Source organism: Columba livia, chromosome 8 (genome assembly GCF_036013475.1).
Source record: "Columba livia isolate bColLiv1 breed racing homer chromosome 8, bColLiv1.pat.W.v2, whole genome shotgun sequence".
Classification (NCBI taxonomy): Eukaryota; Metazoa; Chordata; class Aves; order Columbiformes; family Columbidae; genus Columba; species Columba livia.
The window spans coordinates 3,398,656-3,419,452 of NC_088609.1; the positions used below are offsets into that span (position 1 = coordinate 3,398,656).

Here is a 20,797-nt window from a genome sequence, read left to right on the forward strand (position 1 = left end):
ACAAATGGACGCAGAGGGGGGTGGCTTGGAGCGAGAGCCTAGCCCGAGTTAGGAATAGAGAAATGATTCTCTTCACACCCCAACACTGGATAACCTTGCACTTCCCTGGATCTCTGACCTGGGAAATGGGAATATCACTTATGCCTGTTCAGCCGTCTCCATGGACCACGTGTGCTGGCAATGCGGCACAGCTCAAACACAGGCTAAAACCACAATTTCTCATTTCTTGAATGCATGTTACGAGAAAAATACACAGCCAAACACAATCGTACTCTCTACTGGTTGAAGAGAACTCTCTGGATATATATACAGAACTTTTAATAGATCTTGGAATCCCAGAGAAACTACAGAACCAGAGTGAAGAAGTTCTAGTAGCCACAAAAATGCAAAAAAGGGGGGCACGTAATGTGGGTGACCCCCAGGAAATCACTACAATAGCATTTGAGCGCTTCCTAAAGAAGAACAGCTACATGTGAAAGCAGCGAAGCTGCTTTAACCAGGGCTTTGTGCCAAAGAAATCCAAACCAGGCAGTTTAAGTGTTGGCAGAAACAGTTCAAACGAAGAAGAAATTGTTTCCTGGAAGATGCACTTTAGGCAGCCAGACGGTCCTGGGCTCAGTGTGAGATACAAGGCCAATGATAATAAGAAGACCACATTACCAATCCTTTAAATTGCATTATTGTTTATTACTGTTCACAAATTCTCCAAACAATATGGTATATTTCCTTGCCCTAAAAATACTTCAGGCTACATAAGAGGAATAGAAGGAGAATGTAGAAAAAGTTACCTATACATGTCTGAGTATTCTAACTAGAAAAAAATAAAGTTCTTAACCAGTCCAGTGAAATCCCAAGCATTATTATTTGTTTATGGATCGTTTACATCGGAACAGCTGAAATAATGCTTTTGCTGTCATTATGGAAATTGTGCTTTCACCGTTTCTCGAGTTAGCCTCTCAGCCTGCAGTAAAAATAGCGGCTGTTACGTGTAGTGAAGCGTTCCCAGCACATTCTTGAAACTGAACACGGCGGGACATGGGACGTGGCTCTGGTAACGGGACACGGGGTTGGACCCGCTGACACGTGCTCCTGGCCGGTGTATCGATGAGGATACTCAGTATCGCACCCCGACAAACCTGCCCCTGCGCACCAACGCGCTACTGTCCAGCCTCTGAAATGAGCACCATTAGTACGCCTTGCTTCGTATGTACTTTCAGTCTGAAAAAGAAATCAATGCTTCAGTTTCAGCATAAATCAATAGCTGATTCTTTATTTTAGTGGTTTACTCGAGGGACATCTCTAACCGACTGAGCAAAACCGATTAACGTCCATGAGGCATTAATGTAATGGCAAGGCCACAGAAAAACAGCTTAAAAAATAAATAACCAACACCGCCACCGAGTCATTTCATAGCATTGCTGCTATTGGAAATGAGTAATGATAAGGAAGTTTCTCAAAATCTATCTACATTTATAAGCACTGAAAAATCTCTCATAGTTGAATATACAAGATGAGCAGCGATCGCATGAATCTTCCATGGGACTTTGACAGAGAATAACTTGAAGTAAAAAGACCTACACAAAAAGTATAGCTTAAACAACATTTTTGTTAGTAATCATTACTGCATTTTACCCATAGCAGCTTCAGTTTTGTAGCCACCTGAGGCTGGCAGAGGGCCGGGTTAACTCTTGCATTAACTACTGAAGCCCAACATCAGGCGTGTTCCAGATTTGCCATTTAATTCCCTACAAAGTGGGATCCAAAATTCAGACGGATCCTACCTACAAACGCTCACATACTGTGGTCACGTATTTTACTAAACTGTACTATCACCTAACCAAATTTAACTAGATTCTCCTCCGATGTTATAGGATCTTCGTTTCAGTTGATTTGCTTTACAAAGACTTCTTTAGGAGAAACAGACATTTTGGAAATGAAAATAAGTATTTAAAATTTTTATTCACAATGGCAGAAAATTTACAAAATCCCAAATCTGCATGTGAATGAATGCAGCAGCTGCGCAGCAATGTTAACTAGATGTGGAAGTTATGGTCTTAATTATAGTAATTCAAAGATGGAAGCAATTTTGTAAGCTGTATCACTACCAACAACAGGGATAATTAGTTCTCTAAAATAGATAAGAATAAGTAAGCATCTGGTTCATGTACAAGAATAGTTTAAAAGTTATTCATCCTAGAATGAAGTGTTATTATTCATGGTGTAAGCTGGGTGGTTTGCACATTCCTACAATAAACAGTTCTTTTCTCTTAAGGAGATACAGTTACACACCAGACTTGAAGGACACAAGTCCAACAAGCAACTTTTCAAAGATAACAGACGGATTGTCCATCACAGCAGACACAGAACTGTCACCCAGTAAAACAGCAAATATTTCCTGTCCTTGAGGCCCGTGAGCAGGGAAACGTCCTTCACCCGGATCCCTTCCTGCTCACCTGGTCCGGACTGAAGGGCTGAGGATGCCGACCCCCGTGCATCTCTAGACACCTCCCTGACCCCAGCCAGGTGAAACTCTCAACAACCCCAACATCCCCATCTCCGACCTCCCCAAACGCAGCCCTGGTCCATTTACAGCAACACAAAGTGCTACTGCAAAACTAACTTCTCTAGTTAAAAGCCTCTCCTTATTGTTCCTCCCTTTGGATGTTATTAATGCAACTCTTGACAATCTCACCCTTCGTCCCAGCTTTTGCATGGGTTTGGCTTTGTGTGTAGGGTGGTTTTGTGTTTGTTTGGTTTGGGTTTTGTTGGGGTTTTTGGTTTTTTGTTTGTTTTTTAGAAGGAGCTCCCTAAACCCCCAATATAGTCCATGTGCTGTTGTCCTGTAGGTCTCTCCTATTACACATTTTTAGACCTTTGCTTTTAAACCACCCTCTTAACAATATCTTTTAGCATTCCTTGCAAAACAGAAGGTCAGACCCCAGCTCCTGTGACCTTGAGCCTGGATTGCGGTATTCCCATTGCACCCCATCTTATTTAATAATTCAAATAGGATCGAACTCTGGAACCTAAAGGAATTTAGTCTTAAAGAAAAATAACAACCAAACCCAACGGCAGGAGCACAGGAACCTCTTCCCCGAGAAGCTTGCACAGCCTAGTTACTACAACCACAGCAACAGGCGCAACTGTCCAACAAGCCGGGCTCTTCTCCAGTTTGCATTGCCATCGTTTTGAAGCTCATGAGAGGAAATAAACTGGACAAATAGATACTATTTTTAAAATCTGGCCACTTTGCTGCAAGTGTTTCATCTTCCTATAGGTGCCGGTTGTACCAGGCTGCTGGACTGCACTCCGTGTCCAAGGGTGTTCCATGTGGGCACCTATTTCATGTTAATCCAGAGATGTGCAAGGGATGAGCTGCTTCAGAAGAAGAAATTCCGCAGCTATGAGGCACAAGAAAGTCTTATTGGAAAGTGGTTATGACTGCGCATACGGTTGAACCCGTAAATGAGAGTCAGTGTGCAGATGACTGCGGGAAGATGTGAAGTCTGTGATGAGGAGCGCTGGGATAAAAGATGTGGTCAATGCGCGAAGTCCGGGCTGTGCTTCTGTACAGATATCCACAGACAGCAATGGGAAAAACCACAAAGAAGGTATTTTTTCATAATGCCACAGGTTCCAGCGCGTTAACCAACACATGAACTGAAGTGGACGTGGTGCTGAGCAATGCAAGGGAAGTTGGATGTATGCTGGTTCTTTTGTTTCGAGGAATTTAGGAGTTAACTTATGGCACGAAAGAGCATTTCCCTTTCATCTAAAACACGCTCGGTGTCAGCTCTACCCTTCTATTTCTCCATTTAGAGCTCAAATTCAAGAAGCAGCATCACCCCAAGTTAGAAAATTACAGAAGAAAGGGCTAAAATTGCCATAATTTCTGTCTAATTTGCCTGATGCCTGAGGCGGGCGCACACCTGCTTACACCACGCTGTACCGGCCAGGCCTTCGGCATTAGTAACAGCACAGGAACAGCTCTGCAAAGCCAAACCAAATGAAACGTCACAACCGATTACAACGAGTGCTGCAGCCACTCTCTGCTAAATCCAGCCACTTCATGCCGAAATATGCTGCAAATACACTCCAAAGCTATATTTGTTCTTATATGAAAAAAAATAGAAAGAAAAATTCCAATTATGAGACACCCCAGAATAAATATACACAATATTTAATGAGAAAACACACCCCGATCTTCTCAAGCATTGCTATCTCTTCCTTCACTTGTTATGCTTTATTCTGCCATGAAGTTACATCACAAAGTGTGAAAGGATGATTTAATGAAAACTAAGCATAACCACATGCTTTCATTTCCCATCTCCTCCAACTCTATTATTAAATGCTTCATGTAGCGTAACTGCTTTTTAAATAAGTCTCTACTCCGCAGTTCTCACAGAAGATAGTTTATCACATTCTTTTATCCAAAAAATTCAAGGAAACATATTAAAGAATGAAATGGCAACGTGATTTTATATTGTTTCAAATCTATTTACCATGTAGCTTACAATGATATACAGGTGTGTGATATAAGAAAGCCATTATAAACACACTCCCTAAAGATGCATCCAGGTAACAAAGCACACTAGCTGAAAATGAGCAGTTTTCCAAGATTCAAAAGTGAGAAGGTTTAATATAAATTTTGTGTAATATAATAAGAAAAGTCACTAGTTTTCTGTGTAGGACACAATGTGAACAGTTCACTTTGTTTCAGAGCATTTTCTTAGTTTAAGTATCAAAAAATGCTATAATTTAGCTCTTTATCGGCTAATTGCAGTTTGAAACCTCTAATTTAAAAGCTATTCTAACAAAACGTTATTTTGGAAATAATCTCCAAATCAGAGCGTGGCAATGGATTTGCCTTTTCTGCACAGAGCACGGGTTTTACACAGATGTACAGGAGAGCGATAACCGGGGTGGGATTATGAATGTAAATGGGACTGAGATGTTTGTAATTAAATTATATGCCAAAATTTTGAAGTCCATATTCTGTAGGTTAGACAAGCAAACCCAATACACATATGTAATATAAACTCAAATACTCAAATCAACAGGTAATCTTTTCCCTGAATCCAGGGTTTGTTTTCTAGCAATGATTCAACTTTTCAATAAACTATACAGAAGCTCATAAAGGATGATGTGCCACTGATACCTCCGTAACCACACAGACTTCCACAGCTTGATAGGCGAAAAGCTATTCCTCTAGTTGACGCAAATTATCTGTTTTGACCTGCTTATTGCCAGATAATGCAAATGCCCACGCAGACACTACCCAAGGAAACCCCCGTACAGACAGAGCACAGGGGGCTGGTCTATCTCTGGATTCTGCTCTCCTTCCAAAAAAGGAAACATAAAAATACCTATGGTTCAGCAGCCCACGAGCTGAAGAGGTTCAGTCTGTAGGTAGAAGGCAAATCTCCCCGTCCATCAGGCGGTTTGCACAGAGGACTCCCTGCCGCTGGAAATGGCTATTCCCCAATTGGGGTAATGGCTTTGAAGTGAAACAGGGTAGATTTAGATGAGATATGAGGAAGAAATTCCTCACCATGAGGGTGCTGAGGTGCTGGAACAGACAGCCCAGAGCCGCTGTGGATGCCCCATCGCTGGAGGTGTTCCAGGCCAAGCTGAATGGGGCTTTGAGCAACCCGGTCTAGTGGAAGGTGTCCTGGTGTCCCTGCCCATGGCAGGGAGCTGGAACCAGGTGATCTTTAATGTCCATTCCAACCCAAACCATTCTATGATTCTATGAAATTGTAGTTTGGAAGGGGTGGAGAGGCCCTGTGCTCTTTTCAGCTCCCCTGGAAAGGTTTTGCCCTGTTGCTGAGACTCATCTTGCCAACAATGGAGACAAACAATAACAACCCTACTGAAGTGTTTCGGGTTTTGTGCCTGCTTGTCAGAATTTTATGTTCACGGTATGCTTTCGTACCACCTGGAAATACAGTCCTGCCTTGGCTTCTAGGCAAACTCTTGGGCTAACGAGTGCTGGGCCGTGTTTCACTCCTGGTGCTGCTGCTGTTGAGCAGACAAGCCTGACTTATTGCCGTCCTCAGCCCTCCAAGGGGCAAGATGGACAACATCAACCTTCCCAAGAACCATCCGACATATTTAACCTGCAAGCACTTTCCAATCCATTGGAGTACAGAAAAGTCTGAAGAGAACACGGCACCGCGTCTGGACAAACATGCCAGAAGAGAAGACACGAGGGAGAGAATGTTGTTAAACAATAAATCTGCTCCCTAAGTCCTCATCTATAACCAATCACTCACCATTTCATGTTGCTTTGGGCAAATTCAGTATTCCTCAGTTTTTCAGCTCTACACGGCTTTTGACAGAAAGGCTTCCTAGATATTTTGGGTTTATCTCAGAAGCTAAATGGACTGAAATATCTGGCCTTTAAAAGAAAGCCCCCGCAGGTAAGCCGCAACATATATTATCACGCCTTGCACCACTGGTACATCGACCGCCTCATCCTTCCTACATTTCTGACCCGTGCGTCACTCCAACCACCACCTGCTATGAGAAACATGTTCTTTTATCACTCTTTTTATCTCTCTCATCGACAGAGAATACATATTGTACGTTCCATCCAGATATGCAAAAATAAATAGTTATTGGGACCCTTCTAATCAATACACTCATTGAATGACAGAGAAGGAAAAAGGATACCCAGGGCAGAGCTGCTTCTAAATGTCAAAGAAGGTGACAGGCAGGAGCTGGAGTTCTGAGAACATAGAGAGTGCCCAGTGCAGCAAGTAAAACTGGTATAAAGGCACAGAGAGTGATACGCTATATGTAAATCAAGCGTCCAGTTATTAGGTCCTGTTGTGCTTTAACTTGTTTAGGGACACAGGTCTGTCCACAAACAAGTCTCAGACAAGAATTATAAACTTAAAAGAGATGGAAAGACTTAGAAAAATAACATTAGTTAGCTATACCGCTGTGTATATCAAATCGACTAAGCAGCCTGCTTCGAAATAACAAGAAAATACACCTGTAGACGGCATTTCAAGTGAACGGAGCAGGGAAGGCACAAAAGGCAGCAGGAGAGGGGGAGGCGCAGGGTGCGGATCCCACCTCGGCTCAAACAGCAGCCTCCGGATCTCCAGCAAGGAGGAGTTTCTGGAGCACTAAAGCCTCACTACACGGCAAACCTCATGCTTTTGTGTAACGCTTCCTTGCTATCTGAGCCAAATGTTCATGATCCAATTGCTATCAATTTTTCATAGGAGGATGGTCATTCCAGTTTAATAACTATGCAGACGCACACTACACATAGATCCACCCACACAGAGTGTGGACATTACGGGGGCTCAAAGCTGCAAAAAAATCATTCACAAAACTAAGCAGAAGAGAAAAACCACAAACATTAAAATCCAGGAGCTGAGAGTGAAGGTGCCGCAGGGTGAAGTAGTTCTGCCGTTGCCTGAGAAAGTATCTCTGGTCTAAAAGCTGATAGACTTGAGGAGGCTGAAGATGAAAATCAATTCCACTTACAGGGAGATGGTGGAGAGCAGTAAGTACAAGTACACGGATGCATCAAAAATAATGGATGGGAGCAGTGACGACAAAAAGGAAAAAAACCCTAAATCCTAGTAAAATCGGAGTCATAATTTACACAGCTATTAAAAAAGCAGGTGTTTAATTAATGTACCCCTTCCAAAATTGGGTCAGAATGCAAATGAAGAAACCACTGAAAGCTTTTTGAATGCTTTATGTACTTATTCGTCGCTAAAGGAACTAGAAATAGGTATTATTTTTACAAATGATGTTCGACAAATTTCAGCACAAACAAGTGGAGGCAAACATAGCCCAAATTCTCTCTGAGACTAACAGGGAAAGATAGGACTGTTCAATAGAATTACCCTATTTCTGTATAAGTAAAACATGGCTGTAAAATAGATTTCCAGAAGCCAAATATTGCCATAACTCAGCTTTCTCGCCGTATCTGTTCTGTTCCGTGACAAAGTCTGAATCCAGCATGAAACCAAATGAGACCCATGGAAATTGCAGAAAGCACAAGAACCAAGACACAGAAGAAGACAAATGCAAATACTTACAGAAAGTCGGGTCTTCAAATTGCACAGCAATCATGCTTAACTTCAGTCTGCTAATTGTAACATACTAATTTACCATGCAATCAAGACTGGAACAAAATTAAAGGACAGGAAAACATACAATATACTGGAAATAGGTAATTTCAAATGCCAGCGCGCAATTCCAGCGCATTTCCTTAGAGATCAATGACTGTTCTCATAGGTGCTTGCAGAATATTTTAATCCCCAGGCTCAGGTCTCTGGGTCCAAATACCAAAAGTAACTCCTTCAGCATCAAATCCAACACACAAAGCGATTACTTCTTCCATTAATTCTGCTGAAGTAGTTTAATTGATATGCTTAGTACTGCGTAAGCACAGCAGGCAGTAATGGGTTTGGGGAGACTAATGCAAGCATCATGCTGCTCTCTAAACATAACATTTGCTTAGATTTTCAACACGCTCTGTCTTCATATAAAATATCACAGCTGAATGCCAGCTCCTCAAAGAAAAGATCACGATTTATTGCGCTCGCAGTCTCCAGACACGTCCAGTTTACTGCACAGCATTGCTGACGATGGTGGCCCCGAGAGGCTGCTACCGGGTGGCTGGGATGTCACATCTGGCACAAGGACTTCTCCTCATTCCCCTTCTGAATCCCGATCTCTGGGCCCTTCCGCCCCCAGCCAACAGCAAGAATGGGCTTTAAAACTAAACTTTTAAAAGGTTTGGAATAAACTAAGAGATTTCACTACTGAGATGCGTATTACTTTATCTACAAAGCTACTCTAAAGAGCACTTGGGTATTATGCTGTAATCCTCAAAATAACAGCAAAAAAACCCAACTGCACTATGGACTGGGAAAAACTATTCAGAGAATATTTGATAATTAGCTACAATGTAGAATCAAATAATTTCAAAGGTGTTTTCCTTAAAGGCAGCACGGGCAAAGGTTCCTCAGAACCAGCTACACCTACAGGTCCATCCCAGAGCTCTCAAGCCGGTGGGTGTCCGGATCTAAAATCCACTTGTCAGAGGCAAACAAGAGTTAAAACAAGCAGATGCACAGACTTTGTACAGATTCCAAAACCCAAATGTGTCTGCTTCAATTAAACACAAGAACTGCGCATTTCCAGGCCAAACACACGCCAGCATGTACTTTTTCTCTCCAACCTTCCGTAGTAGCACCAATCTGATCTGAGTGTCCTCTGAGGAGTTCAGAACCTCCCTTCTCCCGCTCTTCTGAAACCAGTATCTTTCTTGAATATTTCATTTTCCTCATTTAAAACATCAGTGTAAAATCACTTTACAATCAGCAGCCTCCTTCATGAGAAGGACCCAAATAATTCAAGAAGTTCTGACTTGAAAAACTGGTTTGTCCTGGGCAATGGCCAAGTGCTCACACAAGAGTTTCCACCCCAATAAAGAGCTTTCAAAGCCTAAAACTTCAGTGTTAACCCTGTGAGACACTTTGGGTTTTAGTCCAGCTGGGAAACAGTCAACAGTGTTCAAAATGAATATAAATCTGATTTACACAGGATCCCAAATAAACTAGAAATTATAAACAGCTCAAGTGTATTTCTTGAATCATCCAACTTATTTTGGATATTAGGAGGACTTTCTTTCCGCTCATGGCGCACCCATCTCTTTCATTGTATTTAAGTAGCACAAATATCCCCTAATTGAGTGCATTGGAAGCTCCCAAAACTCACCCACTAGTGAGCAAAATACCCGTTACATTTTCGCGCAGTCCCAAAGATCATTCTCATAACAAGCTTGTCAGAAGATCAGGTAGAATCTCTTCCTACGCCCAGTGTTTTTGTTCTGAGGTCATCCTGAAATACTAGCAAAAGCAACTGGAACGAAAGAGTTCCAGGTCTTTCAAATCCTTCACAACGTAAGGGCAATATTTCTTACTTTATTCATTCGAGCAAGGCAACGTGTGGCATGACAGCCGCCACTTTACAGTTAATTATAGTATAGACTCACATTTTTAAGATTAGCTGTACGTTACCACAAGGAAGTATTCTGCTAGCATCAAACCAATTGTTGTCCTTCAAAGTGACAATGTATACATGGAGGAGGTGGCATCCTTCTGACACACACGGCTTTTAGTGTCAATCCAGATGAATCAGCATGAAGAAGACACTGAATCCATGGAGGGGATAAGGATGGACCCACTGTCGAACATAGTCCTGTTACGGTAGCTTAAAAGTTACCGTGAATACACCAATGCATCGGAAAGCTCCATTATTTCCCACTCAGTCATTTACATCCCAGTTAAAGGTCATTTCTCTTCTTGTTTGTGTATATTTCAATAATGAAGAGCATTTTTCTTGGTTCCCGAGGAACTGTTTATAATGACATACAACGATTTCCAGAGAATCACTGATTTTAGAGGTGTCTTGTTACTTAAAGATAGTTTTACACTTTAAGGGTAGTTAATTCCCGTGATTTTAACAAATTACTAAATTACTGCCTCACTGGTGCCCTTTCACTGAAAGGAAAAGAGGAAAAAGAATGAGAGCATCGATGGCAACAGTGGACACACAGCCAGCATGTCCTTCCTAACAGAAACCCACCTTTGTGAGCCCCCCGAGTTGTCATTATAGTCACTTCAATACACGATTCTCCCCATCTTAATTCTGCAAAAAGAAAGTCACCAAACAAAAGGGACATTATTGAAATCCGTAGTTACGGCCCGTTCCACCCAGACAGGATTAAACTACTGAAAACCTGAGGAAACATTAGAAATCATCCCTCTAAGTTTGTTTTTCAAGACCAACGTGCACAATTCTACACTGCTGTTAAAATTACCAAACGCCAAGATTTGCCCAAAGCACAAGAAAACAAAAGGATTTCAAACCAGACACCTCATTTAAATACGTCAGAATGATGCTTTATCTTTCCATAATCCAATTTCAATAGGTAGTGCCTCAGCACAGCTGATACCCGAATACCAACCCCACGTGCCCTCTGAACCAAGGAACTCTCATATTTCTTCTACAGTTGAAAATCATCAATATTTATACAGACCCAGTCTGACAGGTAAATCTGATTTATGGTTATGTCGCCCCTCCCACGACAAACTCTATATATTTACAGTTTGCTCTTGACTTTCTCTGTCCTTCTGGGAATACGCTCCAGAAGAACCAGCCCAGTAACCCCGACCAGGGAGCAGATGGCTCACTTCTATGGTACCATTAGCTGCAGCGAGAATCCCACCAGCTGCACACGAGAGCTCATTTCAACCAAATGTACCAAGGAGCAAGAGGAGTCCTTCCCATTTGCCTCCTAATGCAGGAAAAGCCAGATGGGAGTGAAGCCGTTTAGGATTTTTAGCAGGTATCAGAAGCCATCACTACAGAGAGATGTGCCATAGCACGGTGGTCACACCACCATTAGGAATCCATTCTTGCAATGCAAAAACAGATTATAAACTAAGAAGAATCTAAGGTGGAGAAGCCCAGATTCAAGAGCACACAAGCTATTACAAATGCAGTAGGACAGTACAGATGTTTCACAAACAGAGCAGAGGAAAATTGTATTTGACACAGCAAAAAAATATCTGCTGCTAACAATGCTGGAGATTGCAACGTTACAGAAGAAATTTCAATTCCAATCATCACTTTTCTAAGTAAGAAGTGAACATTGTGCTTGAAAGGGCGGTGATTAAAGTGTAAAAATATTTAGTCATTTAATACTATGGTACTTCACTGTAAGTGTCCAGGTGTCACAATCCCCACAGCATCAACGCAAACACGTCCCAGCGCTGTATGTATAGCGGCCTCTCTCATAGCCCACATACTCTTGAGAGCAAAGTTACTACATACGTGCACGCATGTTTTCAGGACTGATGCCCTGCCAAGTGGCACCATATAACAGTGTGTCGCAGAACTAGGTGATTTATCACAATGCACACAGGACCGGCCCAACCTGCCTCCCCATCTGACGTTCCCAGCAAAGTGCCGCACGTGCTCCGATACTCCATTGCTAAGGCTGGCGGAAGGCTGTGGTTTCCCCGTTGTGCAGAATAGGATTTCCAGCCCGTGACCTGGCGCCGCAGCTCTCTGCTCTGAATCCTCACAGAGCGGTTTGATCATTTCGAAATATCTAATACTCATTTATGGGATTAAATCAATAAAAAGTCATCTCTTTTCCATTAAGATGTGCAGCAGATTTACAGATCAATTTTTTCCTTTTGTACTTCAACTACTAACAAATAAATGGAATTTTAAATCTTGAGTAGGAGTTTTCCGACAAAATATTGCACTTGAAGCCTTGTTAGGATGTCTCAAACTGTTCGTGCCCTTGATGTCTCATTTTAAATTCAAAATGGCACACTAACAAGGCATTAAAACACAAAGATACTTAATTTTTGTTATGAGAACCACTGCAGTGTCTGCTCTGTATGGCCGCCCATGATTGTTGAATTTTCACAAAATACTAGCTTTACGGACACTGAACACCACCTAGAATGCAGAGAGCTTTAGAAACACAACCCTCTGCGAGAAGGAGCAATAAACAAGTTGTTCCACAAGCTGCGGGTCTAACACAGGTTATTTTAATACAGAAACCCCCTCCCTCACCCGCACGACCCAACACCCTCGCTCCTCCCGGCTCTGCCCGTCTCCCCAGGGCCAATTCCACCGCGTGGCAGCCAAGGAGCACCTGAAATCCAAGTCCTACCCACCTTACCCTTTGGAAACTGAGGCACGGGACAATACTTTGCCTCCCTTTCCTCTCCCCGCCGAGTCCGAGAAATCCGTAAGGGAACACTGAGCTTTATCTCTGCCGCCCCCGTTCCCCCATCAAAGCACTGCTCAGTGAGTGTGACAGTGACTGCTGGGAGCAGAGCCACACACAACCCGAATCTCATGGACCTCTTTTCCTCCAACACCAGGCTAAAGGCACCAAAACTTGTATTTGAGAAGGATATCATCTCGAATGCAATCCTTTGCAACTAAGAGCTAAATTTATTTGCTAAATCTTTCTTCAACACCGGGAAATTTCCTAAAAATCACGGTCAGCACAGAAGACAACTTTGAGAAGATGTAAAGCAGAGATGTGGAACGATAGCAGGAAACAGACAGCAGCCCGGCTGTATTTCTCTGTATGGGCTACCATCTTCTAAAACAGCCGAACATTATTTCTGATAGCCGATGAAAAAAAATCACCCTAAAAATCAAGTCAAAGCTTATATTCTGAGTCTTTCATGGATTTTTAACTGTATCGACAAATCAACCACTGAGAAATTCTGACATTAACTGCACCCGTTTACTCCTAAACCTCAATATACCGCATTAGTCGGGATTAACTACCTGCCATACCAGTAAGTTTTCAGGCTACATACATTAAGCTCCACAGAGCACATGATGAGCAATAATTATATTGATATTTCCCAGTCTGGAAGAGACATCACCGTACCGCATCAGATCTGATATCGTTTATTAGCTCACGCCCTCCAATGTGATTTTATCAAAACCCAGACAGCGGTGTGAATACAAACACTCACCAACTACGTATTTATGTCTCCGAGGAAATGAAATGCTAAACGTATGAAGAATGATTTAAAATAGAAGGTTATGCATATCTCTAAGACGACTGCAAGTGTTATAAGTCAAAATATTTCCAAGCCCTGCCTACTGCTGCCTATTTCATCATAATACTGTTTTGCTACTTCAAACACTAAAGCAGCTTGTTCTTAGTAAAGCATCTATCCATCATTTTGTAGAAACAAGCCCCTTATCACATTCACATACTGAGAAGGAACAATGCATTTAAATAAATATCTTAAAAAAGAACGATAAGTGGATCTGCACAGTAGGATTTTTACAATGAACACAATTACAAATCATCAAGAAATGAAGAAATCATACCTAACGTACTAGGAATAGGATTTAATCTGTTAAAAGAGAAAAGCAGCAAGCAAGCCTGAACAGTATTCAAACAAACAGCTTAGAAAAACATAGTCAGAATTACTCGCAAAATCCTTAGATTACCTTTTGGATCGTCTCAACATGCTGGTAGCAGGCAGGGAGAAATTGGACAGCACTGTCCAAAAGGAGTCAGACATGATCTTTAAAAGCTTTCATTGCTGGGAAAATACAGCACAATCAAGCTACGAGCAATAAATAAGGAACTAAATAATACCAGTGACAGAGCCAATGCAAATTCCCTGTAGACCTTGCAAGCTGTTCCATTAACGTGAGACAGGCAGGCGAGCGCACCCGCTGCTGCTGCTTCCATCCTCCACCCTGCCTCCCGCCTCCACCTTGCGAGGCAGCGCAAACGAGATGTTTATTCCCTTCCGAATTTATACACACTTCCAAACTGGAGTTCCTTGCCTACACACCGTACACGCTTTATATACATCTCTCTGCGCTCATCCAGTTACAATCGGGTGATTTGCAAGCAAAACCGTAAGCAGGCTCTGTTTGCAATTGCGAGTAACGCAGGGTTTTTACGCTGTGTCTGCACAGCCGGCACCACTTACTGCCTAGTTTTTGTTTTCACTTTGAAATGGTGGCGCTCTGCTTCAGAACTGAGGCACACCAGCAGCGTTTTGGTTATTTTTTCTATTCATCATCCATCTTTAAGCAAATCCAACCTTTTGTCTTAAATAACACAAGTGAATATTAAAAAGCAAAGGCTAATGATGCCACCCAAGATCCGTTTAAAAGCAGAAATCCATTCTCCTGAAGTCAGCCGCACCACATACCCGTCAGTCACGGTAAACACCAACTCCTACACAGCACCTGGTGCCCATAAACAACTCAGCCAGCTGAATTCTGACAACAAAACGCAAGCAGGAGCGTGCGATGCACGCAGAGGTTTCCTACACGCCCCCGCGCACATCAGCACAAGTTCAACTTTTCCCTTTTGTGCCCATAGAAACTCCTTGCCACGTTTTTGCTTTTTCCAGGGTCTAAACAAAACCTCACTGTCGCAGCCTTTTTTTGGTTTTAATTCCAATATGCCATCTATTTTCTTTCTATTGTGGCTTTTTTAAGCACTTCTGCCAGTAGGGAAGCTAATGACGTTCTCATATTTCAGCCTTCTTGAGTGGCTTTTTATCACAGCCATGAGAAAGATGACAATCAACAGCTGGCACTGCCTTCCAAGCACAATACAGCCCTTAAAAAATACACATCAATGTCTGGGAGAAAGAAATCCCAGCAGGTTCCCTTTAGCTTTCCACAGAATCACATGAAAGGATTAGATGGTCGTCGTAACTTTCCATTAAATAACAGCACATTTTTAATCCGGGTATTTATCAAGAATTGCAGCATCTGATTCAGCTTCCAAACAGGGAGACGCGGTTTTGCTGCAGGAACCACGTCTCTGCTCAGTGCCACCAATGCCACCATCTCTTCCAGTGCCTTTCGATGCAAATGAATCTAAATCATACTCTGGTTTGATTTCACTAAGTTAATTGAGAACACAACCAGACAAAACTCTGCCACCGTCTACTACTGGTGAGAGAGAGTCAACACATTCACCTTTGTAACCGCATAGTAACATACACCAATCAAGTGTAGCAACCGAAGAACAGCATCTTAGTGTTATTTTCAGAATATTACACGACCTTCCAAGTCCAGTAAGCCCTGGCATCAAAATACTCAGGTTTACCGTCAGCTAAAACATGAATGGAAATTTTCAAGCAATAACGGGGGGAAAAAGGCACTTGGTTAACTAACAAAATAAACCCACTGCAACACAAATAAATTCCACTGCTCTTGGGGACCACAGGGCAGGGCAAGCAGGGCCGGAACGGGGTGTTCGCATCACTGGACACCCGTCCATGCACCCCCCCCGCTGTTTATTGTGGTTCTGCAGGGCGCTTGCCCGAGAAGAGTAAAAGTGCTTTGGGAATTATAGAACGCTGGTTCACAAATGGCAGGAATTTCTTTAACGCTTCATATTCCCGCTTTTCAAAATGCCGGTTCTATATCCAACAGCGAAATCTAAGCTTGCAAATCGGCACCTGCAAAGGGCTCGTTTGGGGACCATCCCCAGATATGAACTACAGACAAGTTCAGAGTCACGACGCCACACTTGGAGATGCAGCGGTTTTGCCAGAAAAACAGAACACCACAACGAAACCAAACATATTTTAAAAATATGTCATGTTTTAAAATACGACAATGTCAACATTTGCAAAATTCGCTTTGGTCGTAACAAACGTATGAAGCATAAGCATTTTCTCACATCTACAGTGACAAATTAAATCCTCCTAATGACCTATATTACCATCTCTGCATGATAAGCAAAACATTTTGCAAAATTAGGACTAGAAACTTCACACCAGTTCCCAAATGGAGCCTTCTGCATATCAGAAACCACGCTGAGACAAATAGTGTACTCACACAAATCTGTTATGAGTTTTCTGTTTTAACTCATGAAAAGAATAATTTGTCAAAAGAAGAAGAAGAAGAAGAAGAGGAAGGGGAAGAAGAAGAAGAAGGGGAAGAAGAAGAAGAAGAAGAAGAAGAAGGGGAAGAAGGGGAAGAAGAAGAAGGGGAAGAAGAAGAAGGGGAAGAAGAAGAAGGGGAAGAAGAAGGGGAAGAAGAAGAAGAAGGGGAAGAAGAAGAAGGGGAAGAAGGGGAAGAAGAAGAAGGGGAAGAAGAAGAAGGGGAAGAAGGGGAAGGGGAAGAAAGGGAAGGGGAAGAAGGGGAAGGGGAAGAAGGGGAAGGGGAAGAAGGGGAAGGGGAAGAAGGGGAAGGGGAAGAAGGGGAAGGGGAAGAAGGGGAAGAAGAAGAAGAAACCTCTCTCCTTATAAAATACTTCCACTCACCTTTCAGGAAGTTCAGTCTCCATCAATCTCCCTAATGCACTTTCTCCACTTCATGCCCAACCTGTGCTGGGAAAACGCTCAGAACATCCCAGCAGCTCCGGTGCTGATGGAGCATTTCTCTGCCAACCAAGTATGTGGCTCCCAACGACACCGCGGCCAGGGGACAATTATAAATGGCCAACGTCAATGACTTGGCCCATTTTTGATCTTTACCATTACCCAAGTAGGACATTAATTAAGCTTGACATTAAATGAGAATGCAATTAGGCAAACAGTCCACACAAAACCCATCACTTTCTGGACTTCACAGCAGTTACATTTATCATCAAATAAATTCATTTGGTATAAGACCATCTTCTTTGAAATAAAACCTGCCATTTTAAAAGCAAGCTGGACTCCTTGTAAAGTTTGAAGCGGTACCAAGGAAATCATTGAGGTCATTTTGGAAAAAATATCTGGAAGGTAAAACTCTTGTGAGTGCCTACATTTTAAGTTGACTGTATCTTAAGAAAAGTTCCAACAAAATATTCTTGACTATATTTCTTATATATCTCAACCAGGCTGAAACATGTAGCAGTCCAATAGCTATCAAATGAAGATAATTTTTTGAGTCCCATTATGGTAAAGGAAAACTTATAATGGAAACGAGCTGAAATACTATAGGTTGAGAGAGGTTCTCCTGCCCCTCTACTCTGCCCTGGGGAGACCACACCTGGAATATTGTGTCCAGTTGTGGCTCCTCAGTTCCAGCAGGACAGGGAACTGCTGCAGAGAGTCCAGCGCAGCCACCAAGATGCTGAAGGGAGTGGAGCATCTCCCGTGTGAGGAAAGGCTGAGGGAGCTGGGGCTCTGGAGCTGGACAAGAGGAGACTGAGGGGGGACTCATCCATGGTCATCAATATATAATAAAAGGTGAGTGTCAGGAGGATGGAGCCAGGCTCTTCTCAGCGACAACCAATGATAGGACAAGGGGTAATGGGTTCAAACTGGAGCACAAGAGGTTCCACTTAAATTTGAGAAGAAACTTGTTCCCGGTGAGGGTGTCAGAGCCTGGCCCAGGCTGCCCAGGGGGTTGTGGAGTCTCCTTCTGTGCAGACATTCCAACCCGCCTGGACACCTTCCTGTGTAACCTCATCTGGGTGTTCCTGCTCCATGTGGGGATTGCACTGGATGAGCTTTCCTGGGCCCTTCCAACCCCTGACATTCTGGGATTCTGTGACTCTGTGAAATACTAATTGGAAAAACCCTACCTCTTCCTAATTATTCAATCATTTGAATGGTTACATTGTATGAAGTGTCACATAAATACGCAACACTTTCAAACTTAACTATTTTTAATAGTCATATAACTTCTTTAATGGCATCAAATCCATTAATTATTCACTAGAAATATCCAGAAATGAAAACTGTTTTCCAGCAAAGCTCAATTATTTGGAGGAGTCACAAAGATACATTCTCTCTCTCTGTAAAGGGAATATCAATTTTATTTTAAACTTTAAATTGTATACCAAACAAGCACAGAAAATTATTCTACTATAAGTAAGCGTAAATTAAAGCAGATAAACTGAAGAGATGATTAACAGAAGAAGAAGAAGCAGAAGAAGCAAGAGATGAAGAGATGATTAACAAAATAGTTAAAAATGTGAAACGTGGAAAAACTCCAGCAGAAAACGTTCAATATAAAGAAAGGAAGAAGTTCGTCCTATGTATTTCTATAAAAGGGAGGGTTCCTTTAACAAAAATTACATGAAAGATGTGTGTTGAGCTATTTGGGGCATCATTACTATTTGAACAGTGACCTACGCAAACGAAGAAAGGGCTTTGAGCCGACTGCAATCTCCAGACGTGTGAGTCTGACAGGAAACATTAAGTTGAATAGATCTTTAAGGTTCGTTTTTCTGTCGTTATTTGCTGGGTTATACAAGCTTAGATTTCTTCCTTTTTTGGCAGAAATCACCAAGCCAGGTCAGATCTAAGGAGCCACACTCTTGCTTTGCAGTTGTTCATGCAGATTTCAATTGCTCCCTCGACATATTTATCTGAGATTAAACTAAGACCTGATGGCCAAGCTTTTGGAGGGTGAAGAACAACCAAACTTCCCCCTGGTGTGTATTTCCCATGCAGTGACTGCACCAGTTAATGGCTCAAAGCATCAGAAATACCAAAGTAGCTCTCGGGCACTGCACACCCATACACCTGAATGAAAGCTGCCAGCTGCTCATGTACATTTAATTGGGCACAGAGAGTGAATTTGCAGGGGTTGCCATCACAGCGGACGGCCTGAAACCCCATCTCATTCACAGCTTACGCATAAGCAACTGCTCTGATTTCATCATCCTAAAACAACTCTTGCAAAATGGGTCTCAGATATAGAGGATGTTAACTACGGCTCTGTCATCGCAATTAATATTTTCCCAATGGAAACGCTACCAAATAGAGATAAGAAGCAAGCACTGCTAAAACACCAAGTTGAATATTTAATAAGATTCTTTGTATTTGTATGTATAAAAATATCACGTATTAGTAAGCTAATATTTCATACAACACCATTCTTCCCAAACAACACTAGTAAGATATTTGGCAACTTCAATACAACATAAGCTTATCGTTATTTCAAGCTCATAAAATTGATGATTGGGCTCAGATGCTATGGAAAGGTCCATCACCCTCTTTAAACATGTTACTAGAACTCCCATTCTTTCCCTCGCCCTGTCCTCTTCATGTGCGATTCAAATGTCAGTTTTATTCAATCAGATGGAACCTCAGTATTTGACTCAAATTCCATTAAAAATGGCCTTTGTAGGGACTGAGGACTGAAGAACTACCAGTGGATGGTTAAATCTGAACCAAGACAAGACACCAGCAGTTAGGGTAGGAGGGATTTCACCCGGTCAACAGCACGTTACCCAGAAAACCAAATCAAGCCTCTAAACTCTAAAACGACCTCTGGCATCCAATTTATTTCTTAGGTATAATTTGGGCTGTTTGCTCCACGCTGACCCCGCAGTTCAGGACCTTCCGCTCCGCAGCTCGTTTCCTCATTGCTCAGTTAACACACTCAGGCTCAGCCGAAATGGTGAGGGTGTTGTGAAGCCCTTTTCCTACAGCTTTTCTGAGACAAAATCTGCTTTTGAAGGATGTTGGCTAAGAAGAGTTATTCTGGGAGCAAGGGGAATGCTAATGTAACGAACAGGCTAAGAGGATGAATTTTACATTTTCAAGCATAAATTCTTAATGAAGTTAGAGCACGGGATAAGAATAGACTTTACAAAATAAGCCATGGTGCAGAAGAGACATGAGAAATCAGAACCATGCTTGGGAAACATCAGGAGTGCTGGTATGCAAGAAAAAGAGAGTTCATCCAGTCTGCAAGGCACAATGACAGCCTAATTTGGCCATGAGTTTTTAACATCAATCGGTCTCTATTTTAGTTATAACATCTTCACAGCGGAAGCTTCATTTTTAATCTTCAAGTCTGGAAAAGCCATGATAACATCATTGACCAGCAGGCAAACAAACACTCGAGGTTGTGAACCTCTGAGAAATATCTAATGTACCCGACAGAACAAACATGAGAACAAGCCTGGAACACCGAGTTTATATCACTACAGATCGCTGCATCTCTATGAACTGTAATACAGTGATCCTGGGAAACCCACAAGAGGGGTGCATTACAAACGTAACGCTCCCTAAAACATACATCCTATTTGGAAGCTCTTCTAAAGAAGACATTTGGTTGATATATAAGATTTCTAACCTTTATGTCCACCTATGTATAAGTAGGGACACACGTTAGAGATCTGGAACGTGGGATCAGATTTAACAAGTTAAGATAAATTGGCCCAAAATGAATTCTCTCCTTTGAAATAAACTACAGAATAGGCAGATAAGGAACTCTAGATGATTTCTGCAGTCTCCAGAAAAGTATTCATTGTAAAATACCAAAAAATGAAGTTTGC

At 42.2% G+C, this 20,797-nt stretch overlaps 1 protein-coding gene across 21 annotated transcripts in view; it reads right to left on the reverse strand.

The window, feature by feature from the left end:
- Positions 1-20,797, reverse strand: part of MAST2 (microtubule associated serine/threonine kinase 2) — a 218,166-nt gene that overhangs the window by 66,680 nt on the left and 130,689 nt on the right. Inside the window, exon 1 of one of the 21 annotated variants that reach the window (XM_065071492.1) lies at positions 14,044-16,160. The exons of 19 other annotated variants lie outside the window; for them this stretch is intronic. In XM_065071492.1, the coding sequence (XP_064927564.1) occupies positions 14,044-14,117 (74 nt within the window). In that variant the 5' untranslated portion in view covers positions 14,118-16,160. Of the gene's footprint in view, positions 1-14,043; positions 16,161-20,797 lie in introns of those variants that run through there. One more of the 21 variants, XM_065071495.1, reaches the window with a different exon arrangement.